The sequence below is a fragment of the Panulirus ornatus genome, chromosome 1 (assembly GCF_036320965.1).
Source record: "Panulirus ornatus isolate Po-2019 chromosome 1, ASM3632096v1, whole genome shotgun sequence".
In the NCBI taxonomy this organism is placed as follows: Eukaryota; Metazoa; Arthropoda; class Malacostraca; order Decapoda; family Palinuridae; genus Panulirus; species Panulirus ornatus.
This window is the reverse complement of record NC_092224.1, coordinates 24,029,952-24,043,208: the sequence shown is the minus strand read 5'-3', so window position 1 is coordinate 24,043,208 and position 13,257 is coordinate 24,029,952. Positions and strand designations below refer to the sequence as shown.

Here is a 13,257-nt window from a genome sequence, read left to right as displayed (position 1 = left end):
GACGAGGCTCTGTGACCCGCCTCCCTTCCGTCACTGTCTGGTGGGCTGGGGTGGGGAACAGCTGGATGGGTGGTTGAGGTGTGACGTAAGCCTGGAGGAGATTATGGAATCAGGGCGAGAGAGGGCCGCCTTAGTGGAAGAACGGGACTGAGAGTTTAGGTGAGAGTGAGAGGAGTCTAGGTGGAGGTGAGAGGAGGTAGCAGGACGTGGGGGGGGGGGGGTGGCTGTGGTGTAGGATGAACACGATGAGGGTTAGGAGGGGCTGTGGGGGGACGATACCAGAGAGGGGGAAGGGTTGGGGTAGGCAGTGGTCTCTGGACGGGTATTGGAGGGTAGGATGTGTGGGGATGGGGCGTTCGAGGGAGGGGTGGATGAACCAGGATGGCGGTGGGAAGTGGTCGCTTGGGGGGGAGGGGAGGTGAGGTTAAGGTCACGGTTCGCCAATTTGAAACGCTGTATCTCTTCCCTGAGCATTAAAGTTTCCGACGTCAAATCACTTCGTTTATTCTTTTCTTCCAAATTACTAAGTCTCACGCAGAGCAATCTTTGTACGTTCCGTCTGGTCCCGTTAGACGACTGGGTGGCACAAGTCGGGTCAAGTTTGGGACGTGGAGGTGCAGGAGCGGGAGAGTCATGGGAAATGACTTTGTGAAGAGAGATATAGAGTGCAAGTCTCCTCGGACGCACTTCTCATCTTGCATGGCATCTGCTTCCTCCCATCCGGTTTCCTTATCAGGCTCCTCCAGCCCAGGAGAAGGTCGTCCTCCTTTGGAAAGTCCAGGTTCAGCTGTGAAGCGAGTAGCTTCTCGCAGAGTCTGGTGACAGTGGTTGGCTGCACCCAGCGGCTACATACCGTCTGTATTATCTTCCAGAAGCTTATACAGGGCAAGTTTCATCGCTTACAGATTACTGGCAACTCTAAAGATGCGAGGTATCGTTAGAGCGCGCACAACTTTGCCTGGTTACCATATATCTGGGAGCTGCCAGCGCTGGCTGGCTTTGGCAGAAGGAGCTCTGGGTGAGACGAAGGGTTAACGAGACGGAGAGGTTAACGCTTGCTGACCTGCCCACGACTGACTATATATAGTACTCGAACGGTAGCGTTCGGTTGTTAGGGAAGGCAGGGTTATCGATGCTTGATTAATAGAAAAATATTTAGATATCAAGAATTATTTGCTTCAGGTAACTTATGTAAGACATAAAACGCTTGTAAAAATGAAGTGCAAAGGAAATATAACTGTATTGTTAAAGTTATGGCAATAATCGCTAAGGTATTACAAACGCCCACGACTCGTTAGTCAACACAGACCTCACTAATAGTCAACGAATTAGCATACTTCTCCTTGGCTTGTACACACACACACACACTCACACTCACACATACACACACACACACACACACACACACATATATATATATATATATATATATATATATATATATATATATATATATATATATATATATATATATATATATATATATAAACGTCCATACATGCATATACATATACACATATACATACATATACAACATATACACAGACATATACATATATACACATGTACATATTCATAGTTCCTTGCCTTTATTCCATTCCTGGCGCTACTCCGCCCCACACGTGACTGTCAAAACCCTGAAGTCCGTTATCTTCGAGACATATGCTTTCGGCGTCTCGCTCACCTCTCCACCATGTGCAAGGGTTCCCTTGGCGCCACCATCCCTGTACTCCTCACCATGTACAAGTTCTTGGTCCGCTCTTGCGTCCACTACGCCGCCCTTCCCCTCCCTCGTCAACATTAGTCGCACTGCTGTCAACCGTCTCGAAGTTAACCAGAGAAAGGCTGCTCGTATCATCCTCGGGGCCTCACAGTGGACACGATCTGCTTCCTCATATACCGAACTTGGTCTTTCCTCCTCAAAAATTGCCTTTTCATTCAACGGGATGCGCGAGGCAACTACGTCCAGGTCAACTTGACTCCCGCTCTCCGAGGCCGACCTCCTTCAAGAAGACAGTGGCGAGGGTCACTCATCTGAGCCCTTCAAGAATACAACACAGCTTGATACTGTTGTCGACCTTGCTGTTGGTTCGTCTCCCTCTCCATGACTGGACTTTCATCCTGAAGTGATGTCCTTCGGAGGATCATTCCCGAAATCTTACATGAACCGTTTTGTTCTCCTCACATAACACCTCTCCAGGATCGCCCAGTGGTCTCCAGGTAGGGTCGTCCTCTATACTGATGCCTTTGTTGACCCTGCTACGGGCAGGCCTGGTGGCTGGTTACTGCATCTCCCGTCTTGATGCCACTGAGCCTATCAAACTCTCTCAGAGTTTCTGACGGGGCGTCCTCCACTCAGGCCGAGCTAACAGCCTTCCTTGCTACTCTTGGATTCATGTCGGTATCTAGGGGAATGCGGCCACACCTAGCTACATTGTTCCTCGAACACTTCTACAATTCAGGACCCAAAATTCGCCACAAGCGGAGTGAAGCTCGGGAAGCAGCCATCTCCCTGGACTCCCCGTCCACCTGGTTCAATATCCTCCGTCAACTCCCTGACTTATCGTATGTGTCTAGGAAAGGGTCACGGAGAAGGGACGTGATTGCTGCCCGTATCATCATCGGGTACGACTATGCTTGGGAGATTTGTATCCCCGCCCCTTCTGAGCATTGTGCATTATGCAAAAGACCCGACAGCCGCACCCTTGTCCACTACCTTCTAAGATGTCCCCACACACAACGCTTCCGTAACGCCTGCTGGATCACCATTCTACGACCCCCGGACGGAGACACGATGATCCTCCTCATACTGGCCAGATATTATGTAAACAATATTGATGATGGGTTGAGGAAATGTGTCTTCCTCCCGTAGGCTTTAGTAAGCCCTATTGTTATATTTATATAACACTTGCCAGATGCTTCTGGTAGTATTTTACAGGGGTATCTAGTGACAGGAATAGGATCCCGTTCCTTTATAGAGGAATACATTAGTGGAATTGAAACTGAAGCTCTGGAAAAACAATAACAGTATCCACTATACCGCCGCTGATAAGATACCCCCAGAGTCGGTGCAGTAGATACGATCTATCCTGGAAGTGTTGATAATCGTGGTCTAACATTTCAGGTCTTGCAGCAGGAGTAGGAGCGCCGACGAAGACAGGAGTTCCTGTGTGGCGGGGCTGTCATTAACCAGAGATACGTGGTGACGGCCGCTCACTGTGTCGACTCTACCGCATTAAGTGGGAGGAGACTGTAAGTTTGCAATGAATGAGAGAGAGAGAGAGAGAGAGAGAGAGAGAGAGAGAGAGAGAGAGAGAGAGAGAGAGAGAGACCATGCAGTCCCAAGGTCCAAGCGAGGTGGCTTGTTTTAATGCTTCTTGAAAAAAAAAATGAAGTCCCTTGTAAGTAGTAGAAGAAAAGGATAGCAAATCAAAGGCTCTCTCCCACCCTCCACCCTCTCCGGCACACACCGGACTAATAACAGATAGAAAAAAAAATACCTTGCAGGATTAACAAACCCGATGGAAAATTAAAAAAAAAAAAAAGTCAGAAGGCAGAATGAACACGAATATACCATACATCCCATCACCAACGACATGCATCCCTTTACTTTTTCTTCAAAAGACAATACTTAGGATAAACTCCAGCCTCTCAAATTACCATGTCTATATCATTCCTGATGTTGAAGAATGATACAGTGATTCTTAATTACTCTCTCAGAGCAGGTGCATGGGTTGATCAATGATAGTATGATATCATAACATGGCCAGGGAGAGATCAGTGGTTGAGAAGGTAGCAGGATATACCACTGCGTTATGATGACTGATTAAATGCATTATTCAGTACCGCAGAGTGAGAAGTGATGATCAAGCCAAATTTTGAAGAAATCAAGGTATCAACGGGGTAATGAAAGAGATAAACACATTGATTTCGTTAACAGATATCATGAGATTTTTGTGTGAAAAAGAAATGTTTTTCCGAACTTATTTGAAAATAAATACAGTTGTTGAATATAGATCCTCCATGTTGTGATGGCTAACTTCATTGTCTATGAATCATGCAGGCCTGGGTTCGAATCCTAGAGAGGACAGTCGGCTATCAGCCAACCTAGCAGTTCCAGCCTTCCCTTGGGGTTAGTCGAGAAATTGGTACTTGGTGTAGGCTGGGGTAATACATATTTACCATTTACCGGGTTAGCGAGGTAGCGTCGAGAACAGATGGTTGAGCTTTAGATGGAAAATTCTTCACTTGGCTTCTTTTGCTGTTACTTCTTTCAGAAATTAAAACTGGAGGGGAGGATTTCCGACCTCCACTCCTACCCATTTTAGTCGCCTTCTACGACACACAGGTAATACATGGACAGTATATTCTCCCCTATCTACAGGAATATATATATATATATATATATATATATATATATATATATATATATATATATATATATATATATATATATATATATATATATATATATATATATATATCATCCCTGGGGATAGGGGATTAAGCATACTTCCCACGTATTCCCTGCGTGTCGTAGAAGGCGACTAAAAGGGGAGGGAGCGGGGGGCTGGAAATCCTCCCCTCTCGTATTTTTTTTTTTTCTTAATTTTCCAAAAGAGGAACAGAGGGGGCCAAGTGAGGATATTCCAAAAAAGGCCCAGTCCTCTGTTCTTAACGCTACCTCGCTAACGCGGGAAATGGCGAATAGTTTGAAAGAAATATATATATATATATATATATATATATATATATATATATATATATATATATATATATATATATATATATATATCATCTCTGGGGATGACCCCTGAGTGTCGAAGAAGGCGACAGAGGAGCGGAAGGGAAGGGTGGCGGCTTGCTGTAAAGCCTCCCCTCCAGTATTAATACTCCCCAACAGAAGAGAGTAAATTTGATAACTACTTATACTAATAAGCAACAGGAAGATGGCCCTCAGACACGGCGTAATTGGTATTACTTCCTCCATTCTTTACAGTGAAGTGATCCGCTTGGGGGAGTGGGACCTGAGCACCGAGGTCGACTGTGGGATAAACCTTGGAGGCTTTGAGGAATGTGCTCCTCCCGTCCAGGACTTCACCTACGAGGTGATAACACCCCATCCCAACTATAATTCTCGGACAAACTACTCTGATGACATTGCACTCATTAGACTTAGCCGTCCCATCGACTTGTCTGGAGGTAAGTGAACTGTCTTTTGTCGATGGTATCTATCATCAAGAGAAAAGATCAGTCTGCTAATAAATCACTAATATAAGTCAGGTCTATTTTCAATGAGCAGATTTTATTCCCAGCTTCAATCAGATGTTTTCAGCTTGACCTCCTTATGAACAGGACAAGCTTTCAGTAGTTTCTTCGTTGCAGTTGTTACATTAAGTTGAAAAGCTTTGTTTATGTTATAACCGATACAGCACGGAAGTTTTGTTTTACTAATCGATTCATTCTATTTTGTCACCAACACTTTTTTTTTTTTTTTTACGGGATTCAGATATGAACTATTCCATGCTGTACTGTTAACCAGTATAATTCTCACCCGCCTTGTAAGTTTACCGTGATCAAAATATTGTTTAGTTCTGTAGACTCATACTCAGTGAATTTGTCTTGATATGATTGTGTCAACAAGTCACAGAGGACGCTGCCAGTAAGCAAGAGCCGTATATTTCCTTATGCCATTGGGAAGGTGACCGGACGGGACAGAGGGAAGTGTTCCCTCCGTCCTATGAACAGAGTTGCCAATTCAAAATTTCAGATGGCGCTAGATTCACTCCCATAAAGCACTAAAAAAAAAAGCGCCAAACTTTCTAGAATAGCGAAAAAATGCTCTACGAAATATTTCTGCTCGACTAGATGATTATTGATAACAGGTACGACTGACTGCTTTAGCACTAAAACACTCACCATTATTCCAGATCTGCTAATTCCCTGTCCACAATCTCTTCGTTCTCGGTGTCCTTGTTGTGTGCTAGAGTCCTGGTTGCGGTTGCGATGACTCGTATGCTTTCAATGACCAAATGTTTTTTAGTACTTCCTTCGGCAGTTTATAATCATAACAGAAGTTTCCATTTCTTCTTAGTCCATACTTGATAGTATTGTATTTAAGCTTTTGATGGTCTATTTTCAAGCTTTGACTGCACGATGTTCATAAGAGTAATACATTCTACATCAGCGATGGAGAGAGGCAATGTCAGCACAGTCAAAGCCAAAGAGGTCACTGAAGGGATTTTCTCCTGAATGACGCTATTTCAGCCCAGAGTGCTAGGGTATCAGTGTTCTGTTTCCACAGTGCATGATGAAGCTTCTTCCTCCACTGTAACTCAATGCGTGTGAGAATTTCTTCGTTATCAGTAATCATTTCTTATTCCAGTACTCCAGGCTTTATGGGTTACAGTCATTCACTTGCACTCAGTGATGACATTGACTGTACCACTTGGACATTGTCTGGCAAACGTTGACGAAGCTGTTTCATTAACTGTATGTATCTTCCTCGAATATCCTCTTCATCAGGAAACTTACATGGTGCCATCTCCGTTCCAATCTCGTATCCCAAGTACGGATGTGGATCTAAGTAGTTCTCTACTGAATCTCCTTCCCTTAATTTCCTTTCTGGGATGAGGAGCTTCGAACTTATGGAATCAAGTCACTCAGAAGTTTGGTTGGGTCCTGTACCTCCGCTTCACATTTCTCATTTACACGCTGAACATCTAGATCATACTGCAGAATATCAGTTAGGCATAGTTTTTCTTGTCACAAAACATGTCATAGAGGATCTGATCTGAGCTGTGTAACGCCTTTCACCATTTCTTGCTATCTCAAAATGAGTCTTACGTTCAACTCAGTGCTGCAGTAGTTTGACAACTGCTGATTCACTCGATACTTATCGAGTCTAGCTTAGCTGTATTGATTTCAATGAAGCTTGACCATCATTGATCAAAGAAAAGATCTCCTTGCGTGTACTTTGCCTGGCGAATGGCAGAGTAGGAGAACCAAAAATAGGTCCCTCTGATCATGAAATCCAGGTTCCTAGAGAGACACTCTGCTGCAGCATGAGACACAGCTAAGACACACACACTTGATCAGGACCAGATAAGGAAATTCTAACTTGAGTTTAGCATACACTCCACTGTTAACACCTGTCATCACAGAAGCATTGTCGGTGCCATTTACAACTCCAGCCCATTATTTTTCAATGACTTCTTGATTGCATCACATATCCCATTAGCATTCCAGTCAGGCAGCTCAACAAGGTCCAAGAAAATCATTACAATCTTCTCATTTTCGGAATAGAACCGGATAGCGATACGATACCCAATAGTTTCGTTTCCGTATTGTCTTTACTCTCATCAGGTAAAAGACTAAACTTCTGATTGTCTGTATCACTTTTCAAGTCACTGTTAAAATGCGGGGCAATCCCACTGCACACAATTACACTACATTTCGACCTTTTTAACTTGAAATTCTTGCATCCTTTACAGTCTGCAAATCGTGTTTTGCACAGCCCACCGAGATGATCAACAACACGTAATGAACAGTGTTCTGCAATGAATAGTGACACATTTCCTTCAGTCTCCCGTGCGTCATCACTCACTTTTTCAAACGGAATTGTGGTTTGTCTGAGTGCTGAATAGCTCTTCAGCTTTCTTGTGTTTAGCTGTTTTGCTGTGTCTTTCAATGTCACTAAGTTTGGCACACAGTGGACAATGGTAGTACTTGCAAAACCATCTTGTATCATCCCCCTCTACAAAATTTTCTTAGCCCTTTTCATATTTGGGGTCTTTCCACCACTCTACTCTAAAATGTTGAGTGTATTTCTGACTGTCCTTCATGGCCCACGGATAGTTCTGTCACCACCGAGAGTACGACTGAACCTGAACTGAAAAGGGGACCTGAGGAGGGGAAGACCGAGGAATACACCCAAACTGAACGTGTTCAAAAAATTTCGAACATGTTCATTTCGATGAAAATGAATTACGTGCAATATCTGTATTACTTTCCTTATTTTGGTAGGTCTCGATTAAACTTCCTAGATCACATTAACATTTTAATTGATGCTTGAATTTCCTCATATATTGAAATAACACTAAGTTTGGCGCTAAATACAAAAAAAAAAAAAAGGCGGCGAAAAACGTACTATGGCGCTAAATACGAAATTTAGGCGCTAGATCTCTATTAAAAAGCGGTAGAGCTAGTGTCAAAAGCACTAAGTTGGCAACTCTGCCCAAGAATTTCCTTACGCCAGAGGCAAGGTGACCTGACGGCACGGAGGAAGGCGCATGCACATTGAGATTTGCAAGGAGTTTGCTCGTCCTAAACTGATCGTACATTTTGTTCCTTGATTCATTAGGTTTGGAAGTTTGTAAAAATACTGATCACAGGTTCGATAGGATCATATTTTTCAAGTGTGTACCTTATTTTTTTGGACTGTAAGCATGATTTTTTGGATGTGTACTACATCCATATATGTCTTTTTTTTATATCATTCAGTTTGTTGAATTATTTCCTCTGTGATTTAAGCATTATATGATGTTTTGTAATATTGTTTTACACATTCTATTTTTCTACAAAAAAAATAAACATTTATGGGTAAATTAATATTTATCACTTTAATATTGTGTGTATACCACGAATTATCGTAACTGACTCATATGATTTTTTTTAATCATTTGAAAAAGATATCTGTATTTTCCTATAAAGTCTGCAAATTAAAAAAAAAAAAAAAAATGATCTGCTCTGTATATTTCAGTGACTCGGTTACAGTAAACGCCCATTTTCTTTTCCTCTTGTCTTATGAGGATAACGGCTTAGTTCGTCTTCACTTGAATTTTTGGGTGACTTGTTCCACCTTTTGTGCGCTGATTTCTCATCATGTTTAGCGCCCCTTCTTCAACTATGTCAATCCCTACCTTCTCAACCATATGGGCATTTGTCCATCCTCTTGTAGTCTATCAAGTTCTGTGTTCTAGACTGCCCCCATCAAGTAATCTCTGAAACGCGTCGTTCCCAGATCCAGCCCTTAAGGCTGTCACAACCCACTAGATTTAGTGGTTAATATCCGTTTGAACCCTCAGCTCAACCTGCTAGTTTGAAATTAATAAGTTCACTTTCACTGGTTTTAACCATTAGTTTTTGCCATCATCTTTAGGTCGTTACTGTATTTGAATGCCACCAGTGTCACATACGACACAGACATACCCTACTTATATGCCTCGTACGACACATCCCAAGTCTACAGTGCCGTACCTACACTACTTGAACCTGTAGTTCCTAATCATGCGTAACAATGATTTTCTTTCTAGGATGGATCCAGCCGGTGTGTCTGCCACCTCAGGGTCTGGATGTCCGCAAAGCAGCTGGCCATAGGGAAGCATTGATGGCTGGCTGGGGCTTCACAGAGAAAGGGACCTCTAGTGAGAAGCTGCTACAAGTTTTCTTGCCTTTTGTTGATAATGAGCAGTGCAGTAATTCCTACAACGTGAAAATGGTTGATGGACAGGTAAATGGGACATCCACATATGCTTCTAATCTCGTAAGAAACAGAGTATACTCTCAGTAAGAATATAACTTATCTTTCATAGGCTGGAACTTTTTATATCTATAATCATATTCTATTACTTGATGACAAATTATCTGAATTCACAAGACAGGATTTCAGATGATGAAATTGGCTCATCACTTTAAGCTCTTATAACTCAGAACTGAAAATAAGATTGATATCATTTGAAAATATGATTTCCCCTTAAGGTTCTCAGGAAACTAAAATTTTGGTTGTCTCTTAATTTCTCCCAGGAATTCCTTCCAATATCTTCATCTTTCTGCGCCAATGCGTTGCTCTCTTCACATCCATGCTCTGAAATCCCCCTCTAAGGGAATTTCAGTGAGCAATTACACTGGTTCTAGTCTGCTCTGTTTAGGATGATCCTGGTGGAGCTGAGAGACTATCCCTCCTTAACGATTTTGAACGACTGATGAAATAATCTAACACGGTATTTTGACACTCAAGACCACTCCTCCGACACTCTCGACCTCTCTTTTACCGCTGAACCTTCCTAACTGTGGACACGCTATGCTGCTCCCTAAGGGTCTTTCGATTACAGTTTCATCTCTATCCTTCAGCTCGCGCACTCAGTGTCCTCTCGAAGCGCCAAGCTTTGACACTGAGTTTCACTGGCCTTCCTTTCATAGATTTCACATTGAATTTCCCTAACAGCAGCACTACTTTGCTGACCAGAATGTCTCCAGCTGTACTGACCGTTTAACGGAGGCAGTATTGACAAGAACAGAGTTCTACGTCCCTTCTTCTTAGCTTCTACTTCCACCGTCGTGGTCTGACCGCTCTTGCTCCGAGACTTATTGCAACAGAGACAGAGCATATCAGAATATATAACTCTTCCCTCCTTCTAGTATTTCTCCTTCTAGTAATCATTCTGATTTTGATCTGTACGGGAATCAATACCAAAAGACTGGTTCTTGTAAGGCTCTTTTCATGGTTAAGCAGGATTTAAAAACAAAGTGTGCTTTTTGAATTCCCCAGTAGATAAATCTTTCAGGTCTTCATTAAGCATGATTAGAAATAGTGTGCTGATCTGAATTCCCCAGTTGATAAATCTTTCAGATCCTTATTAAGCATGGTCAGAAAGCGTTGATTTGAATTCCTCAATAGATAAGTATCAGATCCTTAAGCAAAAGCATCTCCAATTTCTGCAATTCAACCTCTCCTCTTTTCTGCAGTTAACTCCCCAGCTGGTACAACTGGTCTTTTCGGCTCTTCATTATCATATAGATCTCCTTTGTTCTCTTTCCCATATTTTCCTCTTGAACGGTCGGTCATACGAACTTCCTTTTACATGTGGGTTGGCAAGGTGTATGGCATACCTCTTCACATGTGGTCACAATATCAATACTTTAAGTAGCGTATCATCAGCTACAGATATTAGGTGCAGTGATATATGTTTCCCTATAGGAGTGAAATGTTTTTGCTTTGTTTATCCTTATTTTTCTTTCCTACAATCAGCACCCCTAACCTTGGTTTAACGTAGATGTCGAGGGTGTAGTGAGCAAGAAGGTGTAGTATAGTGAATGAAAACTTATTGTGAAGGTAAATGCAAGACTGTGTAGATAGATAAAGAGTGCAGTGAAAATGGCCTTTGACCTGATGTTAAGGGTGTATTGAAGATAAAGATTCGATAAAGCTAAGGATGTGAATATGGACTTTGACCTGTGCCGTATGGGTCAAGTTAAAGGCTAGTAGTGTGGAGGGCGTAGTGAAGATGTGGGTATAGTGAAGAAAATGAGATATAGTGAAGGCGACCTTTGACCTGACCCGTAAGGTTTTGGTGAAGATGGCTTTGCAGAGAAGGCATTTGACATGACCCATAAAGGGTCAGATGAAAGGTCTTTTGATGTGAATATAGGTTCAACGAGTGTAGTGAACATGTATGTTGTGGTTTCCCCTTCCCTAGTAAGTATGGTGTTAAATGACATAGTGGTGGTGGAAACTTGCGAATGATGTCGTTTCTAGCTATTGCTACGTTTGGCCAGGTCGTCGATGTGAAAAGGGACTGGTATAGACCCTCGCCACACCGACAACCTGATCTCTGTGTGTGCTGATGATGGCGTCCTACACGTTCACAGATTAACATATATACCTTTGCTTTGTTTCCAGCTCTGTATGGGAGGCCGTGCCGGGCAGGACTCCTGTGCAGGAGACTCCGGCGGTCCTCTGACGGTGTCAGGACCCACGGGCCCGCCCTACCTGCTTATCGGTGTGGTCTCCTATGGTCCAGTAAACTGTGGTCGGGAAGGTTATCCTGGCGTGTACACCTCCGTCAGCCACTACAGGGACTGGATCGAGCAGAATTTGAAAGCCTGAGGGGGAACAGAGAGATGGTGTGGTGAGGAGAGTCATTCAAATGCTATAATAAAGTAGAAAAGGAAAACAACGAATGAGTTTTAATTACTTTATTGGTATAGATATATTCTTGATCGTGCAGATCATTATCAAAAACACAAAACAGGTTTCTTGTGAATTTTATTATACTGAATCTTGCAACCCCAGGATCCCTTTCATGGGCTCCTACAGGACTCAGGAAGTCAGCCAACTGCACTGGACAGGACCACAAGGCATGAAGTGTGGTGATGTGTGTTGTGTGGGAAACACGGTTGATGGGTAGCAATTAGCTGGGGAACACGGTAGCGGCCCGGGGGGAAAAAATGATGGCTTCTGGGAAACTAACATGCACACGGGAAAGACTTTCCCTGGCCATGTCAGCGGACAGGTTCTGCTAGCGGGCAGAGTTCGACAGAAAACCAGCCGACCTCAAAGTCCCAAGTGCCGCCAAGACAGGCACCAGTGCACAGATCATCCAGGCCGCTTCTCCTGGGGTTCTGGAGATGCTCTTTCATCCGGTGTCACACGGGTGGGGGCCCGTGTTGTGCCACGGTGCGGGATCTATCCACGCACATAAGACACATAAGTCCGGTCCCTTGATCGGACACAGGAAACGGCCCGCCTACAGGCAAGGGCCCGTTTCGTACTGTGATGCGGCAATCATCAACAAACTGGGGAAACACAGCTGGTAGATAGCGGCCTGTGGAACGCGATTTTTGGGTAGCGGCCTTAGAAACATGGCAGGTAAGTAGTGTCCTGAAGGACACGACTGGTGAGAAGCGGCCTAGGGAACGCGGCTTGTGGATAGCGGCCTAGGGAACACAGCTAGTGGGAGCGGCTTAGGGAACACGGCTGGGTGGATCAGCTTAGGGAAAATGGTTGGTGGGAGCGGCCGGGGCAACACGGATTCCGTGGTAGGTAGTGTCCTGAAGATGGCCGGTGGGTAGTGACCTGGGCAACACGGCTGGTGGGTAGTGACCTGGGCAACACGGCTGGTGGGTAGTGACCTGGGCAACACGGCTGGTGGGTAGTGACCTGGGCAACACGGTTGGTGGGTAGTGACCTGGTCAACACGGCTGGTGGGTAGTGACCTGGGCAACACAGCTGGTGGGATGTGGCTTGGGAACGCGGTTATATGGCGTGGCATTGTCATGGTAATGATAAAAGAGCTTATCTTATCCTTCATCTCAACAAGTACGTTCAAGGGAAATCTGGAGTGGTTTCTAGCTGAGATTGAAGCTGTTTACTAAAACGAATTTCTTAATCTCCATTCTTGATAGATGATACACAAGTATGAATGCAACGTAGGCTTATGTCTATCATGTACTGCTGGCGATGATGCTGGTGAGTTA

The 13,257-nt window shown here is 43.8% G+C and overlaps 1 protein-coding gene across 1 annotated transcript; it reads left to right on the top strand.

Moving 5' to 3' along the window:
• Positions 1-2,302: 2,302 nt before the first annotated feature.
• On the top strand, positions 2,303-11,957 carry LOC139758221 (phenoloxidase-activating factor 3-like). Its single transcript, XM_071679866.1, has 5 exons — positions 2,303-2,824; positions 3,143-3,252; positions 5,000-5,202; positions 9,315-9,511; positions 11,681-11,957. Exons 1-5 carry the CDS (start codon positions 2,303-2,305, stop codon positions 11,885-11,887), a joined length of 1,239 nt encoding a protein of 412 aa, XP_071535967.1. The 3' UTR covers positions 11,888-11,957.
• The last annotated feature ends 1,300 nt before the right edge of the window (positions 11,958-13,257 follow it).

Excerpts from the sequence above, each read along its gene's own strand:
- LOC139758221 (XM_071679866.1), top strand. The coding sequence starts at position 2,303 with ATGCCACTGAGCCTATCAAACTCTCTCAGAGTTTCTGACGGGGCGTCC. Across the intron at positions 3,253-4,999 it reads GCATTAAGTGGGAGGAGACT|TGAAGTGATCCGCTTGGGGG; the intron begins GTAAGTTTGCAA and ends CATTCTTTACAG. Across the intron at positions 5,203-9,314 it reads TCCCATCGACTTGTCTGGAG|GATGGATCCAGCCGGTGTGT; the intron begins GTAAGTGAACTG and ends TTTTCTTTCTAG.